A 22,786-nucleotide genomic window follows, 5' to 3' on the forward strand; every position below is an offset into this window, starting at 1 on the left:
TCTGGTATGAAAATGCAGCAGCTGGATCCGATGACCCTGCAAGCTCCGCCCCTATCGGCCAGGATGACGTCAAGGACAAGACGATTCTGGAGAACAACAATTCTCATCACTGATTGTTCCTCTGTCAGATTGCCTAGGGCGGCTATAGTCTCGTTTACTACAGCTTCAAGAGTCTTGGTGAGTCTGCGTATCAGCTTACTATTTGATATTGTACCTATATAGGGAAAGATACCTTTATTGAAATCTACATACTTGTCCCATGCCGTCTCAGTATAATCGACAACTGGGAGATCTCTTCGCTCTCTATTGTGTACTAAATGAACATTTCGATAATAATCAGGAGGAGCTAGGAAAACAGGTGGCAGAAGGAATGCTATGTAACAGGTACCATCCCAATCTAGAGGCAGACGCATATATGCCGTCTGACCACATATAAAGTAAGAATGGCGAGAAGCTCTAAATGAAGATTTGCCTTGATCACTATATTCTACTGTAGTAACGCATTGGCTATGGCCCATATGTATGGAACCAACTTTTCTCACACATAATTCACCCTTTACTGGAAATACTGACATAGTGGGCAGAATTAGTTCAACTTCGGATTTGACATTCAAAATCATAAGATTAGGCGTAAAATTACCTAATTTATACACTTCATTTTCTAAATCAGTTCCTGTTCTACTGGGGTGACCCTCCTTATTAGGGTGACAGACTTTGAATAAAACTAGATTTAGATTTCCCCATATCCAATGTTGTTGATAAACTGCTGTGTCTGGGTCTATGGAATTTAATAAACTAAACCATGCTCCACAGGAGCCATTGCGTGTAAATGGATGTGGAAAGAAAGGCAGAACTCCTTTGTTATTCTGATAGGGAGGGAGTCGGCCACACACCCAACAATTGGTCACATTACTAGTCTGATGGGAATGATGTAACATACTAATGAATGTGTTATTGCGCAGCGCAAGTCTATAGGACAACTCATGTGGCGGTAGGTCACTAAAAGAATGTTCATCAGTTATATTGAAAACACGTTTAGAAACAGGATGATATATGTGCAAAATCATACTCGTAATAATTACTAAAATACTCAATAAAAACAAAATTAATAATGTCACAATACAGTGGTTACGCAGTAATTTACAATAAGCATGTCGTTTCATTATGATTCTGGACTCTGCATCATTCAGACCTAAGGGATACATGTCGGGACAGATTCAACCGCTTCACCTTGGAGAGGACTTAAACAATCAAATCGTCCGACAGTTTAGATCTGGACCTGAGTTTCTGTTTATAGCACTGAGAGTCATTTTGTTCAACAAAAGGAAGTTTTGAATCAGTCTGTGAGGGAGTGCAGGGCACAGTGTCTATATCTGAAGGTAGTCCATGAAATTTTTTTATATGGGTGGAATGCACCCATCCTTTCCGTCCTTCGATCTTCACAGCTGTTCTGGTCGTCAGCAGGACCTGCTTAGGCAACTTCCACCTAGGATCCAATTGGCTTTTCCTATCAAAATTCCGAACCAGGACAAAGTCCCCGGGGACCACGTCATGGGGTTTCACCTCAGTGTTGTCAGGAAAAGCTGCGACCACCTGTGAACGAGAAGATTGTAGTGCAGACATCAAGGAAGCCAGGTAATCTGTCAGCATATTACAGTCAACATCAGTTATTTTACGGGGTATAGGCGTCCCCCACATATTCGGTGGTCTACCAAAGATCACCTCATACGGGGATAGCCCTGTTCGAGAGTGTGCTACCATTCTCATGTAGAATAGCGCAACTGGTAAGGCTACTATCCAGTCCACACCTTTTTCCTGACATATTTTGGACAATCTGATTTTTAAAAGTTGATTATGTCGTTCCACGAGACCTGCTGCCTCGGGGTGTCGGACACAGTGGAATTTCCACTGATATCCCAACAAAAGTGAGACATGTTTCATTAATTCGGATGAGAAAGGCTGGCCGTTATCTGAATATACAACACGTGGTAAACCGTACCGTGGGAAGAATTCTCGAACTAGCTGCTTGGCAGTAGTCGGGGCAGTGTAATCTGATACGGGATACGCCTCTGTCCAACGGGAGAGAGCGCAGACAACTACGAGGACATATTTGAATCCTCGACAACGTTCCATCTGAATATAATCCATCTGGAGGACTTCAAAAGGATGGTCAGGAGGCTGAAATCCACCCTGCTCTACGGGAACACTCTTTCCTGGATTAAACTGACAACATATCATACAGGTACGAACTTTTTGTTTAGCTGCTGCTCGTAAATGTTTATTGAACCAAATGTGCTGAATGCTGTCTAGCATAGCCTTCTCTCCTAAATGTGCTGGACTGTGAACTGTAGCTATAATGGCTTGAACCATGGAATCAGGGAGAAACCATACAGATTTCTCTTTCGTCATCCATCCTTGATCTGTCTGGATCCCTCCTAGTTCAGTCCACTTCTTTATTTCTTCTGCTGTGGCATGTGTCTGTATGTCAATTACATCAAGTGTGGGATCCTTAATTGTCATACACTGTGTTGGTGTCTGAACTATTGGCTTTGTCATGTCGGATGTGCAATTCTGAGCAGTCTGTTTGGCTGTTCTGTCAGCTAAATCATTGCCTTGAGAAATGATATCAGTAACCTTCGTGTGTGCTTTACATTTCATAATTGATATTGCAGTCGGTAAATGAATCGCGTCTAACAGAGCATGAATGAGGGACCCGTGTTGAATATGTGTTCCATGAGAAGTTAAATAACCCCTCTCCCGCCAAAGCACTCCGAAGTCATGTACGACTCCAAATGCATAACGTGAATCAGTATATATGTTGACTTTCTTGTCCGTGGCTTGAATACAGGCTTGTGTTAGAGCAACAAGTTCTGCTGCTTGGGCTGACAAAGTATCTATACAATTTGTCTCAATAACTTCAGTGTCTGTTGTGACTGCATATGCGGCAACTAAATTTCCTGTACTTGTCCTCATACACGAACCATCTACATATAACGTCAGGTCTGGATCTAGCAATGGAACGTCTGTCAAGTCTTGTCTAGGTTTCGTCTTTATTTCAATGATTTCAACACAATCATGAGCTAGTGGGTCTGTTCCAATTACAGGTAATAGTGTAGCAGGATTCAATGTATTACACCGTCGGATCTCTATGTGTGGTTGAAACAATGTCAGTTCATAACCAGTAAGTCTTGCTATGGTCAAGTGTTGTGTTTGTGTTCGGTTCACAAGAACCTCTACTGCATGTGGTACTTGTACTGTCAATGGGTGTCCTAATACTATGGCATCGCTTTGTCTAATTGCTAAAGCTGTCGCTGCCACTGATTTCAGGCATGCAGGCAAAGCCTGAGCTACGGGATCTAATGTACTGGAAAAATAAGCACATGGCTTGCGTGATCCTGCTTGATCCTGAGTGAGTACTGATAAGGCAGTACCTTCGCGTTCTGTAACAAAGAGTGTAAAATGTTTGCTATAACATGGTGTTGCTAAAACAGGTGCTTGACATAAAGCTTCCTTTAGGCTTTCAAAAGCTTGTGAATGTTCCTGAGTCCAAGGGAGAACAGTCGATGTGGCTGCCTCCTGTGTGGTTAACTGAATGAGTGGTTTTGCTAGAAATGCGTACTGAGGGATCCACTGTCTACAATATGAAGTGAGGCCTATAAAAGCCCGCACCTCCTTTTGTGTCTGGGGTATTGACATGTTAGCAATTAACTGGATGCGATCTGGTGTAAGCTGCCTTCCCTCCTTGGACAGCGAGTGACCAAGATAAATAACTCGCTGAACACAGAATTGCAGCTTAGAAGGGGACACCTTGTGCCCCTTGTCGGCTAGGAAATGTAAAACTGTCAGAGAAGCTTTTTCACATTCTGGCTCGCTTCTCGCGGTGATCAGCAGATCATCGACATATTGAAGCAGTGCTGTATTGACTGGCATGTGGATACTGTCAAGTTCTCGTTTCAGTGCTTGGCTGTAGATGCTGGGGCTTTCTGTAAATCCTTGGGGAGCGCGTGAGAATTTAAAGCTGCGCCCATTTAAACTGAATCCGAATAAGTATTGGCTCTCCGGATCTATTGGGACGCTGAAAAAGGCATTCTTGAGATCAATTACGGTAAAAAATGTAGCTTGAGAATCAATGGCTGTCAGTAATGATGAGATATCGGGGACCACGGGGAATTGTGGCACAATGCATTTGTTTAATTCCCGCAAATCAATAACTAATCGATATACTGGTGGGGCCATAGGATCAGTTCGTTTAAGAATCGGAATTATCGGTGAATTACACACATTGGAGTTGGTTTCTACAACCACTCCTTGCGCAACTAGCTCGTCAATGATCTTCAGTAAAGCCACTACAGCATCGGGTGGTAACTTGTATTGTCGCATTCGTGGTAGTACCACTCCTGCCTTCAGTGTGACTCGGTATGGTGTAATGTTCATGCAGCCAACATCAGTAGGGCCTTGTGCCCATAGATGCGCTGGTAAGTTCTGTAGTCGGGAATCCATGTCTCTGGATACATAGTGACCTTTGAAATCACGTAAAAACAACCTTACTCCTTCCGGAGAACAACATATTATGGCTCCTAGTGCTTTCAGAGTTTTAATTCCTAACAGATTTTCTGGGCATGATTTAGTAAGCAATAAATCTGTAGTTCGTGTCAAAGGTCCTATCGTAAGTGGTAGAGGCTTTGATACTTCATTAACAATAGGTTTTCCTGAAAAACCAAGGGAAACATTTTGAGAGCCTGAGAGGGGTGCCCCTGGAACTTCACTACGTTTTATAGTTGTTCGACTTGCCCCTGTATCGAGTAAGAATTTTCTATCTTGACCTAATAATTCACTATGTACATAAGGTCCTTCTTGATCTACAGGAATCTCGATAAGTGGTAAGTCAACTTCCCTCTCTAGGCTGGTTCATGCGTAACGCTGGTATTCAGGGTATTCATACTGTGCAGTCTGATACAGTTGTCGTGTTGCGGTTTGTGTGGCAGTAGCAGGCAACGGTGGTGCAGCTGGCACAAACTGTATGGGTTGCTGTGAGGCTGGCATGGACTGTTGCTGAACTGGCACGGACTGTCCATGCAGCATAGCTCCTTGTTCATTCTGATCTTGTCTAACTAATCGTGGTCTCTCCTTTGTAATGCCTGTAGCTATATTACGTTTCAGGACTGGACAATCGTGTACATGATGGCCCAGTTGTTTACAGTAATTGCAGGTTCCTTTTACAGGAACTGCAGAATCACCAGAATGTGTCACACTCTTTTTGTGACCATCTGCTGGTACTGTCTGAGAAACTAGCATTTTCATTTTTGTATCCTTCATGCGTCTATGCTCGTGTTCTTGTTCATCCCTAATTCTATTGTGATGATACTGTAACATTTGTAGCATTTGCGACGGAGTGTTACTTTGCCAGGTATTCTCGAATTTCAATATTCTATTCTTTACTGGAGGTAATGCATTTTCCACTAATTTTGTCACAAATAAATGTGGATATGAGTCACTACTTGCTTTTATACCACTATTTATACCAAAACATTTTTCAAATCGAGCATAATAATCGCTTGTGTCTTCATCTTGCTTTTGTTTGCAGGCTGTGATTGCACCCCAATCTTCCTTTTTTGTAGTTAATAAACGTGGCAGTACCTGTACTAGTAAACCTGGTAATAGTTTAACTTTATCCCCGAGCCCCGAACCTGCAGTTCGGCCCCTTTCTTCCTCTGCTAATGCTGTCCAGTCTATCTTTTGGTCTCCCACTTCCCACTCTTTTTCTTTCAGTTTTTCATAAATGCCAGCAGGCAAAAGCACCTTTAATATCGTCATAATATCAGGAAAGGTGTACTCTCCCATCAGTAACATGTCTTTAATTTCTCGGTGGAAACCCGCTGGGTCTTTATCATGGCTAGGTACTACTTTCTTCATTTCTAATAATTCCATTTTTGATATGGGTGTGTAAACAAATACACGGTGAAACTCATTGTCTTCGCCTTTTATTGGGTGCACTTCTCGTAAAGGATTTTGTCTATCCATATAGTACGGCGTTCTTTCTCTATGGGGCAGCGAGAGAGAATCCGGACTTACAAAAAGGACATACTGTTTACGTGACACTAATATCTCTTTAATTAACTTGTTACTAGAACCTCTCCATCTGTTCGTGAGTAGTTCCGTTAATATATCAGGTAAAGGACCAGGATCAGCATGTTGGCTCTTATATAATATGAGGAGTTGCTGAATCATATAGATTCCAGCTAAACGTTGTTCATCTGTACTGAGATTGAGAAACGTGTGTGCTACGGTCTCATCACCATATTTTTCAGGACTAACGATCCAGTGAACGGCTGATCTGGCTAATTCTTGCTCATCCATGGAATCGAGGAGGTGGTAACCCCTTCGTTCTCGTAGTATTTTATCTGCGGCTTGAAACGAATGTTCAGGAGACTTCAGATTTATTACAGGCGTTGGATACGTTCTGCTATTATTTGGACATACAGAATGTATGGGATCAGAAAAACATCTAGTATTTTCACAGGATCTTCCTCTGCCTACATAGGCTATGGTCTCTGACTGTCTTGCAGAGTCCCCTGATTCGGACACTTCATCTTGCTCAAACTCGTCTGTTCCCAATCTTTCTGCATGAATACGTTCTATTTCTTTACGGATTTTTCGGCACATGGCTATTATACAATTTTGCTTATCGTGTCTCCCTTCTGATATATTCTGACTCCATCTTGTAAGAGTAAGCATTACGTTCATGTCTACCCCCGGACGATCTTGATTTCTGATCACACAGTTTATGAGGAAACGTAACAGTTCCCCCTGTATTTCTACTTTCTGGAATTCCATAGCTCTGTTAATACATCCTGGATCTCGTCCTGTTTGAACAAAATGATATATGTTATCCAGATGCGTAGTCATCCCTGGTAACCTTGCTAAATACTCTGCGGCTCGCCTAATACGTAATGATGCCAGGACCATTTCATCCTCTTTACCAACCACCGGGTCATATCTACAATTTACAAGGAGTTCCTTAAGCGTACGTTCATTTACGAACTTAGGTGTACGTGAATGTGCTGACTCTTGAAAGACAAGTTTATTTATTCTAGGTGGTGTAAAAGTACTGCTAGCACCTCCCGTGGCCCCATCTGGGGCGTCGGGTGTGAAAGGGTTCGTTGAACGTGACACAGCAACTATGGGTGTCGATACCCCTGTAGAGTCGACTGCGGAAACAGATGCGGAAACAGATGTGCTTGCCGAAACTTGCGTCGGGACTTGCTGTTGCACGGGGACAGATACCTGATCCTGACGTTGAACCCCTCCGCCAGACGGTCTATGTGGTGTGGCGTTAGCATACTCGGGGGCTGCATCATCTAGATATGAGGAAAGGAAAACGTCTTCTGCGGTTCTGGGACGCCCTTTTGGATGTACCTTAATTGGAAATAATGGGGGTGGCAAGTCTTTTGGTATCTCTGGAGCAGCCTTAGGTAATCCTTCGGCTAGAAGGGGATACATACCATTCATAAGAGCATTACTTTGTCTATTTACTTGTTCTGATTTCACTCGGATACCTTCCTCAATTAATAGATTTTCTTGAACTTTATTTGAACTTTCTTTACTCCTCTCTTCTTGTCTACGTGCTTTTTCTGTTCGTCTATGAGATTCTTTACGCCATAACTCGATAGCGTCTTTCTGTGACTGTCTGACCTTTCTTTTCCATAACTCTTCCTCCACTTTCATGATGCACTCTGCATCCCAGGTTCCCGCTATGGGCCACCTTTGACTTTCCGGTAATCCCTTGGTATAATCTACCCATAGATCAAGAAACAATATGGCATCTATGCCATGTTTATGGTACATGAAATGTCCTGGAGTGTCTCTAGGAGGAATAGGAACTGCTTCTTCAAGCACCCCTTTTCTGGTGGTAATCTGTCTTAACTTCGAGAAGAGCGGCATATTAACAACTGATCTGATACTTACTCTTGAACTTACTTAATACGAGAAACACAATAATGAACAGTGAACAATGAACAGTCATTCATACCACAATATGCAAGACATTTTCTGAATACTTTAAACATTAAACATTAAACATTTAATAATGGTCGACAATGATGACAGTCTGCTTAACTAATCACCACGCTGAATTCTTGACAATAACTGAATACTTCGGAATACTTGATATACTGCTAAACAGTACATATACACTGCTAAACAGTGCAGACCGGATTTGTGTACCCAAATCCGTCTTGACCGGCACAACCTATGTGCACGTCAACATGCCTCCCCGGCGATGGTACTCACCGAGTAGCTCCTTGAAACGGAAGGCCTCAGAGAATGGACAGGACTCGATAACTGCGGACATCGGACCCTCTGGACGTCGGAATTTCGGAAAACCTGGTGGGCCTCTGTATACCTCGGATCTTGCTCTCTCAGCTAGGCTCTGGTCGGGATACTTCGCACTTCTCACCGCCTCGTCTGGGTTGATCGCAGCCTCAGTCGCCCCCGCTTGACCGGAGGGAGCTTACAGGAAATCCTGCTGGTACGCGTTTATGGTCCGTCCAGCTGTGGCAGGAGACCGGGCCTGCAACGCACCGCCGGCGCGTGAGATGAGAAAGTGTCCCTGTTCGGGCGCCATTATGTGGTAAATAAAATAAATATTACCGGACTGAATTTCATGCGGAATCTTAAATTAAAGTAAATAGCTCAAAATAACAAGAGGCAGAATCCGTGGTATAAGAGGTTTTCTAATGGGCTTTATTCCATTCAAAATGGCCGACTCGAGTGGCGGCCTTCAGGTTCCGTCACCACGAGGGTTCAGGAAGTGAAGTACAATAACTTATTAACAGACATACATTTTTATAATAAGTGCATTACAATGAAACGAATGTAGAAGGCGTAACATTTGATAAGAAAAATGACGTAACAGTGACATAATCGAAACTAGGCGTAATAAGGAATAAAAGAAACATAATTGGCTTGCATTATCAGACATAGGTGGATCTATAAGATAATACTTGGCATAGATGCGCGCGCAGCAGCATGACGTGTAATTGACGTGTAACTAGGGGGTGAAGGGGACTTGACATTTAGCTCTACATGTGGAGACGAGAAGTCTGGGGTCAAGTCATCCTAATCCCAAATCATATCTAACATCCTATGTTTAAAGAACTATGTTATCCACAAGGAAGAGACTCTCGGACAGAATCTATTCTATACTGACTATGTGCGTGTACAAGCGTCTAAGTGTCTATATGAGATGCGAGGGGCAGAAAACTTTCCATAGCAACAGGGCTATGAATCACTTGCATGAAGACAGAGAAGCCTGGCCTTTTGCTTGGTAACTGGAGGAATGTTTACTTAAACTACTAGGCAAGAATGCATCGGCTGAAGAGCAAAATAGATAATTCGAAGGTGAAATACAACTTCTTGGCAGACAGGCGAAAACTGGCCGAGGCAGGCACCGTTAGCTGCACAGAGAGTAGGACAAAGTTCATGGATACAGATGCGAGCTCAAGCTGAAGCTGTCAGAGACAGAGAGCAGGGAAAGGCTTTGAGGACAGAATCGGGCCTACTCGCCTGAACTGTAAAAATGGAGTAACTTGGCCATATAAAGTCGGTGGCCTTTTATACTTAGGAATCGAATATCCAGCCCATTGATGGCGGATCTGACAGAGAACATGTTGACGGTAGACACACATATGTTTGCGTCTTAGAAACTGGAACTGGAGGGAACATACATGTACTTGTAACATGCATATAGAACCGTTGGGGTCCAAGATAGGGGACATAACTGACCAGGAAAATCCACATTTCCACAGAGCAGAGACCAAGTACATAGTCCACTATGTCTTGCTTTGGGGGCTTGAGAGGTAACTCCCATCCTTCCTTCACCAAACACAATGGATCCTTGACAAGGTGACCAAACAGAAGTTCAAATGGGCTGTAGCCAACCCCCTTCTGAGGCACCTCCCTGTATGCAAATAAAAGGCAGGGCAAGAGAAGGTCCCATTTTCGCCTAAGCTTCTCTGGGAGTCCTTTGATCATGCCCTTTAAGGTTTTGTTGAATCTCTCAATTAAACCATTGCATTGTGGGTGATAGGGTGTGGTGAACTTGTAGTTCACTCCACACTCCTTCCACATAGCAGTCAAGTAACTAAACATGAAGTTTGTACCCCTGTCAGATATTACCTCCTTAGGAAAGCCTACTCTTGAGAACACACTCAAGAGAGCTCTTGCCACTGCAGGTGCTGTAGTGGTCCTTAGGGGAATTGCTTCTGGATACCTGCTGGCATGATCAACTACCACCAGTATACATCTGTGCCCAGATGCTGTTTGGGGATCCATGGGACCAACAATGTCAATCCCTACCCTTTCAAAGGGCACCCCCACCACAGGTAGTGGTATCAAGGGGGCCTTTGTAGTGCCACCTGCTTTGCCACTGACGTGGCAGGTTACACAGGAGCAACAAAACTCCTTTGTGTCTTCAGACATGTAGGGATAGTGAATGTGAGGAACACTTCTGTCCCAAGTCTTGTTCTGGCCTAAGTGTCCTGCTAGGATAATATCATGGGCTAGTGTCAATAGGAAACCCCTAAACTTCAGAGGTATAACCAACCTCCTGGATGCACCAGGCTTGGGGTCTCTACTCTCTGAATATAGGAGTACATCATCCCAATAAACGTTATGGGTGCCACTAGCATTCCCAGCAGCCTCATCAGCAGCTTGCTGTCTGAGGGTTTCAAGAGAGGGGCAGGTTTTCTGCTCCCGGCTCAGATCAGACCTGGAAGGGCCCCCTGTCCCCAAGAACTCAACCTGGTCAGGTTCAAGCTCCTCTGGGACAGTTCCTTCTGCAGGCTCAGGATCATCTCCCTGAGGAGACTGATCAGTTTCCTGAGACAGGTGGGAAGGCTATGCCTTAACCCTACTGTTCCTCCTCTTGTGAGGCACCTGGTCCATTATTCCAGAATCCAGGGCCTGTCCAGCTTTTGATATTTTAGCCTGTGACCTGGTCACAGCAAACACATGTGCAGGGATCCCTAACATTTCTGCATGTGTCCTGAGCTCCACATCAGCCCAAGCTGAAGTCTCTAGATGTCACGACACCACCGAGTAGTCTAAACTACGATTCTGAAGGAGTTAAATTGCTTGCAAAAAGACTGAGTCCTTTGAAATATCCACGCTGGCGAAGATTAACCCCAACTTGGAAGACGTCTTTGAGATCCATTCTATGTGGATTGAGTCTCTCTTCCATTCTCAATTAGTCTCAGTAGTACACTTCCTGGAGGAGATCTCGGTCTAGTTGTTATAGACTCGAGACTCGTCTCAGGGCTCAATGCGCATGCGCGAGGTTCGCGCGGCGCACTTCAACTGTTTTCAGTCACGAAAACGGTCGCTTTTTCCACAGAGCGCCCGTTTCTTCTGGGAACCATTGTAGAGAGAGTCAATTCGTGGGGCCCAAACTGAAAGAGTCAATCAAGATTTAGAACAGTACCTCAGGCTATATTTGATGGATCAGAAAGTCTGATTTAGTGTGGTCTGCAGAGTTTGCCTATAACAATGCTAAACATTCTTCGACAGGTTACTCTCCCTTCTATTTAAATTATGGTAGGCACCCAAGTGTGATTCTTGAAAAAGAAGAGGGATCAGTACCAGCAGTGGAAGAGTTTATAAATAGGGTCCAAACGTCATTAATTCAGGCTGGAGAGAATATTGAAAAAGCCAAAGGTTCATATAAATTGCAGGCAGACAAGAAAAGAAGAGGGAATCCAGTTTTTAAACCGGGAGACAAAATTTGGTTGTCCACCAAAAATCTAAAACTAAAAGAAAATCGTAAGTTCCAACCAAGATTCATTAGCCCATTTAAGGTTAACAAGATGATAAATCCAGTGGCGGTTAAAATTCAGTTGCCCTCCTACCTCAAAATACACCCAGTGTTCCATGTTTCATTGCTAAAGAAAAGTCCTCCTAATTTAAGACTCCGTACTTCCCCGAAACCTACTGTGATAGATTCAGTGGAAGAGTTTGAGGTACATAAGATTCTAGATTCAACCTATAGAAAAGGCAAATTGTATTATTTGATCAGTTGGAAGGGTTTTGGTCCAGAAGAGAGATCCTGGGAGCCGCATTCTAATGTCCACGCTCCAAAGCTCATTCAAGACTTTCACCAAAAACATCCTACCAAGCCAAGATTGAAGGGACGTCTTTTGGTGGGGGGTACTGTCACGACACCACCGAGTAGTCTAAACTACGATTCTGAAGGAGTTAAATTGCTTGCAAAAAGACTGAGTCCTTTGAAATATCCACGCTGGCGAAGATTAACCCCAACTTGGAAGACGTCTTTGAGATCCATTCTATGTGGATTGAGAGTCTCTTCCATTCTCAATTAGTCTCAGTAGTACACTTCCTGGAGGAGATCTCGGTCTAGTTGTTATAGACTCGAGACTCGTCTCAGGGCTCAATGCGCATGCGCGAGGTTCGCACGGCACACTTCAACTGTTTTCAGTCACGAAAACGGTCGCTTTTTCCACAGAGCGCCCGTTTCTTCTGGGAACCATTGTAGAGAGAGTCAATTCATGGGGCCCAAACCGCATTCTGAGGGAAGTATTTATGATAACTTCCATGTTATTAGCGCGGTGATATTCTGACGTGCTTTTGGTATTTACAGTGAATTCTCAGTCAGCAAATAATCTACTTGACGAGAAACCTTCGGTGGAAATCCTGTGGGCGAGACGGCGGATGCAGTCACTTCGGAGAAGTTGTTCTGTGAAGAGAAAACTTCTCCATTTCCAAGTAAGAGTGTTCATTTCCTCAACTATGGATCCGCAAGCAGTTTTTTAAAGAATTGCAATGCAACGGAGGCACATATTACTCAGCTGAATTTTCGAGTTTTTAGAGTTCTGAGTATTAAGCACCTGAAATTACCAGAACAGCAAGAGTTATCAAAAGACTGTAAACTGTGTATCTGGCTACCTTTGTACTGTGAACCTGCGCCAAGGCAATAAGTATAAGACTGAGCATCGATAACATTATTTATTAAAGAAAAGAATCAGAGGCAGTGAACTCTTCTAAAGTCTGAAGCGGATATTAGCTCTCTGAGCTAACATTCTAGTGAGAGTTCTCTACCAACAATCCTTAAGGCTGATCAAATAAGCAATAGACAAGCAAATATAGAGGGAGGCAAAATCTCTGGTATCACAGGTAATAGATATGTTAAATAGAAAAATCAATTTCAGCCAGTATTAGAGGCAGGGAAGACTTAATTAGTGTGCTTGTGTTTACAGGTATCTTCACAAGAAAGAAAAAGCAGTTGAAGCACCAGTGTCCAGAGGCAGTCTCTCTTTTGTTTGTCTTCCACTTCCCCTTTCCCCCTTGGCTAAATACAGAGGCAGTTGTCATCACCTGTCACTGGCTTTGGTGAGAGGGATTTGAGGACTTGATCATCTGCTCCTGGGGAGATCGTATCCTTGATCTGACACTAGATCATTGCCAAGCAAACACTGTACTGGTAGGTCTGCACTTACCACAACCTTCTCAAGGCCAGTTATCCCTCCCCAGTAGAAATTAACAACTGCCAGAGAATGGTCTGTTCTGACATTGCTAGCATTGGTCACTTGGTACATTTCACCAAGTATAATCTGCCCAGGATCCACAAGATCTTTTGTCACCATTGTGACACTTGCTCCTGTGTCCCTGAATGCCCAAGCTTCTACTCCATTAATTAAAGGCTGCTGTCTGTATTTGTCCAAGTTACTGGGACTCACAAAGGGGGACATATCCATGCCCCCATCACTGACAAGCACAGCCTGAGTTGGAACTCAGACTAGGCCAGAGTTCATCTCAGAACCCAGACTCAACCCTACTACACCCTTATTCTGTGTATTCCCACCACCAAGTGTAACTGCACTAGGGGGAGCAGGTGCCTTAGGGGCATTGGTGGGGGCTGGAGTATTTTCTTTGGCCTTGGTGCAGTCACTAGTCCAGTGAGTTTTCTGTTTACAGATTTTGCACCAAGGTTTCTTTTGGCCTTTACCCTTTCCTGACTGTGAATCCCCACCTGAAGATTTTTGGGCCCCTTGAGAAGACTTCTGGTCTTTACCCTTGTCCCCATGCTTGTCAGAGTTTTTGGAATCTTGCTTCTTTGGGTCACCACCTTGGGTCTGTACCTTCTGCCTCACCCTGGTTCAGACCCATTTGTCTGCCTTCTTTCCCAATTCTTGGGGAGAGGTCAGATCAGAGTCTACCAGGTACTGGTGCAACAGCTGATTTTGACAATTATTAAGAATCTGCTCCCTCATTATCAGATTATACAATCCTTTGAAGTCACACACTTTACTACCCAATAACCAACTTTCCAGAGCCTTAGCAGCACAGTCAACAAAGTCAACCCAGTCCTGATTTTGTGCCTTTTGGGTGTCTCTGAACTTTAACCTGTATTGTTCAGTGGTTAGGCCAAACCCATCTATCAGTGCACTTTTCAAGACTTTGTAGTCATCAGCATCCTCTTCTCTTACAGTGAGGAGCTTGTCTCTACCTTTGTCTGCAAAGGAGAGCCATAAGATCGCTGCCCACTGACCTTGAGGGACCTTCTGTACTTTACAGGCCCTCTCCAAGGCAGTTATCCATTTGTGGGTGTCATCCCCACTCTGGTAGGGAGGGACAATCTCACTTAGGTTTCTATGGTCATAAGACCTCTCCCTATCTCTAAGGAAATTGCTGCCACCAAGTGACTCTAGTCCCTCCTTTTACTAGCTCTGTAGAGTTCCAGGGCTTCCCTATCTAAGGCCATCTGCTGCTTTCTGAGGTTGAACTTGTGTTGCTCATACTTCAGCAGTCTCTCTCTCCTCTCCTGGGAGGTTTCCCTCCCTCTGTGAGAAGAAACAGAGGTTCCTATAGAGGAGTTAGACAGGATAGATCCCCTTGACAGAGATCTATCCCTTCCAGCCCGGTTGTCAGGCCTACCAGGAGGAATAAAGGAAGTGGCATTATTGTCATCCTCCTCATCCTCATCCTGGTGGTCTGTGTTCACCAGAGTCTGGTCATTGTCACCAGTCTGGTCAGCATTAGAGTTAGGGTCAGGGAAGTTTCCACCCCTAGACCCACCCTCAGGTGCTGCCCCACCCACACTGTCTACATCATCAAGCCCACTAGGCCCTGTGATATCATCCAGTTTCAGTATCTTTATGAGATGCTGGGTGGATGGACTTTTGCCTGTCTTCAGCTTCCTAATGGAACTTAAGGCCCTAAGCTGAGCAAAGGTGAGATCCTCATATTTATAGGGACGGAGCTCACTGGTTCCTGGTAGGGACCCACTGGTTCCTGGCTGGTTAGACATTACTAATGTGGTGTGGTGTATTGCACTACCTACACTAGCGTGGCCTACTAAACTCTCTTGAGTTGTCGAAAGGGTGTGCTATCCCTTAACACACAACTCTAAGTTCAGTACTTAATGTTCTTACTGTAGCTAAATTTGATATTATATGTACCTTAGGTACCTTTAGTGGTTTTCAGTTGATCAATTCAATTGAGATTATCTGGTAAAACAATAGCAAGCTGGAATCCCACACGCTGCACACCAATGTGAGAAGGTGGCCTGATATATGCTGTCCACTAGGTCTAGTGGGCACCTTGTATCAGTCCAAACAACCCCTTATGGTGATAGGTTAAAGACAAACTTTATTGAAAGCTATCCTAGTGGTAGCTATGGAGAGCAGCCTTCAGGCTAAGTCTTGAAGGAATGTAAAGCAGCTTGTTTTACCAGCATGGATCTTGGATGAAAGGAACCTGAAAGCAGAGGGGACAGAGTCTGGGTAACTAGCCAGTGACCAAGGGCAGTGACCAATGCCCACAGATGTCGGGTGTTTCAGGTGAGTTGATGGGTGTCTTGACTCTTCAGCCACGAGGTCCAGGAGGTGTCGACGAAGTCCACGAGCAGGATTCGAGCTGTGCCACAAAGTCTGTCGAGTGTTGCGGTGTCGGCAACCAGAATGGACCCAACAAGCCTTGGCAACGGCAAGTCACTGGAATTCAGAGAAAGGAATGCGGTGCAGACCAGCAAGGTCTGAGGGACTCACCCAGCGAGGGTCACATCTGGAGAAACCAGGAAAGCCCAATCAGAAAAGAAGTTGCCTTCGTGGGGACCTGCTAGCCAATGGGCTAGTGATCGCAAAGGAGCCTCGAGCGGTCGCACTTTAAACTGGTCACTTGTGGAGTGGAGGCCAGCAATCTTCAGTGCAGGAGGTGCTCAAGGCTGGGGCTACTCGGAGCCCAAAGCACAACTTCGAGGAGGACCAGGAAGATGCTGTTGCTGAAAAGGATCACGGTGTCCAGGGGTCATGGTTCCACGTCACCCACGGGCCTCAGCTTTGCTGTGGACTCAGGGTAGCCTCGGGGGGAAGTCTGGAAATCCACCTCTGGTGATGCAAAGACTTCGGCGTCCGGCGGGAGCTTCAGCGATGCAGACCGGTCACTTGCTTCTTTGGTGCCTGCCAAGCAGGGGAGTCACTCCTTGACCCCAAGGGAGATTTCTTCAGTCTTCTACTTAAAGTAGAATGTCGAAGGTCCAGGATATATATTGCAGAGTTTCATCCAGGGTAATCTAAAGTCCTAGGGACTGGATTCCTATACTTATAGTAAGTTTAGGGGATGGACTAACTCTAAGGCCCCACCTATGGGTGAGCTTGGAAAGAGGGGTGGTTACACCCATTTCCTTTGTCCAGTTTCGCGCCAGAGCAGGGGCAGGTAGCCCCTGCAACTGGTTTGAACTGGGCTACGCACAGGGACAGCAAACGTGCCCCCAGTGCAGGACTTCAAAGTACCAGAGAGTGCTCCCGTCCAGCCCCAATACACATCTGCCTGTCTGGGGAGGTGGTTACACCTCCCCTCGACAGGAAACCTATTGTCCAGGCCTCCCCTGCCGGAGTTTCGGTCAGCAGCAGGAGGCCAGACCCGTGTCTGTGGCAGAGGCCTCCATTTTGTGATGCCAGGGCTCAGGAAAGTCCTACCGGGTTTAGCCAGTGTAAACATATCTCTCCCTCTAGAAGGGTGGAATGCTACCCCCACCGCCAGAATTGGCAGGGGGGGGGGGTAGTATTCCAAAGCGTTTGACACCAAACACGACATGTTTTGATGCAGCCATTCCAAACTTAGCATTTACCGCGAGGTTATAATGCACTTAAGAGTATATGGTATGGCTGTATCACAGAACAGCCATAAGGAAGTATTTCCGAAAGCTGCAGAGGGGCTCAGCTCATGCTTGGGCACCCTCTCACAAAAAACCAAGTACCTCTGCCTTCAGGATTGTCAAGGCCTGCCATAGGAGTGGCTTATAGGTTTATATGTGTCTGTATAATGATAGTGATATAGTTAGCCTATACCACAGTAAGGGGTGCAAGCACACCCTTGCCCAGGCTGCAGTAGCAGACCTGTGGTGCCATTTTGGAGTGCTTCCCAGGGGTGGCATAATACATGCTTCAGCCCCTGGTAGGCCTCTGGGGTTCCTATGCCCTTGGTACATAGTATACCATATACTAGGGGCTTATAAGGCACTCCAGAATCCAATTAGATATGTACCTAATGTATATGCAAACCATTTTAGAGAGGAAGCAACTAGGCTGTGGTCCTGATTAGCCGGGCCACAGCCAGACTAAGGTTGAAAAACAGTGAAACACCTGCAAAAAGTGGGATACCCATGTGAAGCAGATCCTACTCTCCTACACATATTCTCTTTAGAAAAGTGTAGAAGGTTCACTTTGCAGGTTTGCATGTGTTTTTTTATGACCATAAAGTATTACCTATATCTCTTACACTCATTATCTACTTACCTCTTCCTCGATATATAGTTATGTACCTTTTCTTCTGGCTACCTGATCTTTCCGTCTTTACCTTGTCTCTCTTTACATCACACCTATCATTACCTGATTTCTGGGTCTACTTCACCTGTATCAATATACTGTCTCTTTACCTCTTTGTTCCCCTCCTGTTATCCCTCAGCCCCCAGTTGGTACTGCCCAGCAGAACTGGGGATCACTGTCTAGCTAGAATAGTGCACACACAGAAAGTGGGAAGGCAGGACAAGGTGGCTAAAGGTGCTTACGTTCAGGGAAAAGTGCAAAATATGTGAGGGAGCTAGATTTAATTTCTTTTGAGTGTTTTGCTAAATGTTATGGTGACATGCAAAATGTATTTCTTTACTGTTTGTCATTAGAGGTTTTATTCTCCAAGGCAGATGTTCAGAGCTGCTCCTCCTCTTACCGTTCTATTCCCAGAGATTCCAGGCTTACCCTGTATCCTCCACTTTGTACTAGATTCAAGGACATAGCTGGTTGGGAAACAGTATCTGACTACATTGTGCAGGACGTTAAGACTGCAAGTATTCAGTTTTCAGTACCGCAGTGCTCCGTATCTTCACCAATCTTACGGGCTCTATAAGCTTTAAAATGCTTCCTTTACCAAACATTTCTCTACGAGTGAGACATCTGAGTGTAACCAAATGGTGTTTCATGAGAGGGCTCGCCCCGCGAATGTGGGCCACTTTTTTTGGCAATGCACGGATCAAATTGTGATTCCAATTTGACCCTGCCTGTAGCTCACACGTAGTTCACCTGGAGCCCTCCTTCTTATACCTGTGGTAAAAAGGACTTGTTGGTCACAGGGAGCCTGACAGTGCAGCTGACATATGTCTACGATCAAAACTGTTTGCTGTTAAAGTAGTGAAATCAGGGCAGCGTGGTGAACTGACTGACTGAAACTAATCAAACATTAAAAAACTCCCCTGTATCATAGGAGCAAATGAACCAACGACATTTGGGAGATCTCAAAAGTAACATATAAAGAACACCCCTGGAGGTGAGCGCGGTGGGGCGGGGTTGAGGTAGAAGTGACAATCCACGGAATAGTGAAAATAAAATAAAATAAAAACACTTAAATTGTGCTCTCAACATCACAGACTCGGTGTTGCGGCGAGTGCAAAGTAAGTGGTTGTATTTATTTATTTTCCCTATTCCATCGTTTGTCACTTCCACCGCCACACCCGCCCCGCTGCGCTAACCTGCACGGGTCACCACTGAACACGAGTCTAAGAGACATCTACTGGAGTTAGGTTTGACAGCGACATCCTAGAAGGAACCTTTTTAGGTCTCGCTGAGCCAGCGCATGCACCGCTCTGCGAGACATTTAGTATCGGGGTTTTCAAAGTGCTGCCACAGGCTTTTGGTGGCCTAGCGCTTGCGTTCACGTGAGTGTGCACGGGCGCAGCTGTCATCTGCCTCCTTTCCAGCGTGATCACTTTCACGTTTTCGTGCTGCTGTGCGCGCATCACTAGAGTTGTTTTTTTTTCTTTACATTACTACAAACTTCCTGCTTTGCGCGGCCAATGCTTGTTTCCAATATTGCAGCATCCATTCTGACTTCAGCGTTTTGCTCTGTTAAGATCAGATTGTTTGTTTAACACGCGGTTCATTTATTTTATACACCGCGTATCCTCTAATTCGGACACTAGGGCTGTAACATATAGAATTATCGATGCACAGGTGTCAAAGACCGAGTTGCTGTCAACAAGGGGTTCAACATGGACACGCGAGGGGAAAAACTATTGACTGCTACAAATTGACAATTTAAGTTATGCATGCCCTTTTCCCCAGTAAAACCCCCTCTTGTGATCCAATGGACCAGGTATGTTGGGAGAGAGGAGTCATTGCAGAGACAGGCAAAGCGTGTCTTTCTTTTACCTTCTTTACCTTGCACATCCCTCATCCCATACTTAAGTAATACGTTATGAAGGGCTGCCACTCCACATCTCTTCATAGCCTGCCCTCTATGCTTCTGTGAATTTTCTTTATCACAAAAAAAATAGGGAATTCTGACACTCTTCGCTCATATTCAGAAGTCTACCCCTATAAGGACATATACCCCCTCTCTCTTCAACTGCCTTTATTTGAATGAATAACTGACATCCTGACAGACTCCCCTGCCTCATTCGGATCCGCCACTACTGTATTCTCACCCTGTGTGCTCCCGCCTCAATGTGAAAGCATTCTGACAGTGCCAGAAGGCACCATTCTGGCATAGTCAGAATAAAAATGCCTGTGCTGACAGCAGTTGTGGGAGAATGAATACCACCATTGAACTAATCTGCAGTCTCCAATGGGTCTGCACAGACCACGGGTAGAGAGGGGAGACAATATCTGGTGGATCCCGAGTGCCTCCCTTCCTCCATGCCTTGGGTCTAGGGAAGCCTGACTCTTGCTGCAGAAGGCATGGAGACACAACATCATAATCTCTTAATCTACCACTGAGTGTCTGACAAGCCCGAACCAATTAATACATACTTTTAGTGTGTTGATACAAAAGAAGTGAAACCGATCTAAGTTTTCCACTTCTTAGGTCAGAATAATGCTTAACAAAGTTTCAAATCTGATGTGTGGAAAGGCTTCAAGTGGAAGTGGAACACAATAATTGATGTATGGATTGTGTTACAATAATATACGACAGGTTCAATCTAGGGTGGATTTGAAGACCTGACTATAGGCTAGGCTTTGTAGTCAAAGAATACCACTAATGTGTACAGCCGGTGCTGATGGTGGAGGTTGGCTGAACAAGCAGTTGGGTGCCAGCACCTTTCAAAGACTTCTCACATCAGGTGTTGACCACACAAAAGGTTTGGATGTAGGCATGGCCCATGGCAAGCCTTGTGGTCAATGTTATCAAAAGAGGGACTGACGGGCTTTTATTTACAGGAGGTCCAGCATACATGCCCAATTAATCATATCAAAAAGAAAGAGTATGCAGTTCCTCAGAGAGACGAGGGAGTGAAGGTGTAGAGAAGAGACCGTAAGAAAGAGGAATTCCTCTATTCGGAACTAGGGTCCTCACACACCCAGCAAGCTAGGTGTCATGCTTCATCATATGGACCTGCTCCTCGTCGGGCCGGCGCTGCACTTACATAAAATGGCACACAATCACACATAATCATACAGAAAAAAGAGGTGCCCACATACGCTTTGGAAAGTGAACATGCTCTCAATGGTTGCATACTCTCACAAAATATAATGTAGATGATTGAGAACATCTACACTCACTCTCAAAGTAACACACACCTTGAAAAGAAGAGTGTTTACCACTGAGCCAGTGGAGTTTAACATAGTTACAATAAAAGTAACAAGCATTGGCATAGCCAATAGGTTTCGCCTTTGGGATCTTATAAGTGTTCAGTTATCCAGCATAATATCCTTGGTGCAACAACATCAACTGTTGCATGGCTAAACACTTATAAGGTCCCAAAGGCGAGACCTATTGGCTATGCCAATGCTTGTTGATAGAGCCACCGACTTGTTTCAAGATGAGATTACTCCTAGCGCGGCTTTGAACAGAGGAAGAGACACTAATAGTTGTACGCTAAACTGTACTTCACGCTCTCCAATGGCCTCTTTCAGGACTGCATGTTAGACATCTTGCAGTGGCTTAGAATTAATTTCCTCAAGTTTCACTGGGATGAGACTGAGGTAGCTGCTTCTCGGAGTCTCCTCCATGGCAGCTTATAGTGGCTTTTTGGTCGCTGGACCATAACTCCCAATTAATGTGTTGACTGTTTGGAATTGGAAGTTTATATGGACAATGATCTATCCCTCTGTGCTCATGTTCATTAAAATCTATTTCACCTGTTTGGACTGATGAGGGCACTTCGTAACAGTGTCGCTCTTGTCCACACGCTCTCTCGCTTGTGGTGCAGAGCATTATTTGGAGTAGACGCGACCATGGTCCGCCTTGTTTTTAGGCGCTTCAAGCCATCTTGTTCACCACCTGCATTGTAGACACACAAGTGGCCGCAGCAAACCTTGCACTCTCTCTGCCACATTATCCTTCTACCTCAGAGGCCATGGACTCTCCATTGGCTCCCAGTAGCCAAGCGAATTCAGTTTAAATCACTGTGTTTAGTACATCGGACCTTCCACCACATTGGACCATACCGTCTTCGACACAAATTACAACTTTACATTCCACCTGGACAGTCACGTTCAGCTAATACTAAATTGTGGAAGGTTCCCAAATTTAGGAAAGCCCGTACTGGTGGTACAGCGTTCTCCGGGCAGACTTCCTTTAACTCCACAAGGAACCTTCACGCGGTAGAAAGCTTTGAAGGCCTGCCCCTATGAGCAGTTACATTTACTACTTTGTTGCAGAAATATTTTACCTGAGAGCAGGAACATACCTGGCGATGGAGTTCGGTGCAACCTAGAGAGAGAAAGAACAAGAGAAAGTCAATATAAACACCCCGGCATCATTGTGTGAGTTGGTTTGCAGATTGAGGACATACAGACTTGTCATTTGATGAGATGCTCTGTGCTATGCCCAGTCTCCCCGAGTCTTCTGACTCTGCCTGCCTGGATGATGTCAGATCACTGAGAAGGTGTTGTCAAAATGCGTTGTCAAAATGCAGCAGGATGTTAGTCTGGAGTGCTCCACCGCTGCCGGCTGGGGTTGGGGGTAGGGGGTGGGGGGTGGGGGGGTGTCTCTACTTGAGATATATGCTCCCGGTGAGATATAGCCTGGAGCTAGGACAGGCTGAAAATGTGTGGTGTTACCGGGTACTTGGAATAGACTTATGCTACCTACACCTGGGTGGACAGTGTAACTGAACAGTTTAATCTTGCTGTTAAAATATCAACTTATGGGATCATTTGGGATATTTCCAATATTCAGCATTAAAATCTAATCTAAGACTTGTCCAGTCAGTTACTGACCCTCTCAGAGCGGGAGTGAGTTATTCTGAGTTTGACAGAGTGGGAGCCTCTCCGTACAATGC

The 22,786-nt window shown here is 44.9% G+C and overlaps 1 protein-coding gene across 2 annotated transcripts in view; it reads right to left on the reverse strand.

Moving 5' to 3' along the window:
* The window catches only part of LOC146839266 (E3 ubiquitin-protein ligase TRIM11-like), a 342,111-nt gene that overhangs the window by 203,200 nt on the left and 116,125 nt on the right, over nucleotides 1-22,786 (reverse strand). For both annotated transcript variants that reach the window (XM_085651307.1, XM_085651306.1), the window contains one exon: nucleotides 22,193-22,215. In XM_085651307.1, coding sequence (XP_085507433.1) covers nucleotides 22,193-22,215 — 23 coding nt within the window. The remainder of the gene's footprint in view (nucleotides 1-22,192; nucleotides 22,216-22,786) is intronic.

Source organism: Triturus cristatus, chromosome 4_1 (assembly GCF_964204655.1).
Source record: "Triturus cristatus chromosome 4_1, aTriCri1.1, whole genome shotgun sequence".
Taxonomy (NCBI): Eukaryota; Metazoa; Chordata; class Amphibia; order Caudata; family Salamandridae; genus Triturus; species Triturus cristatus.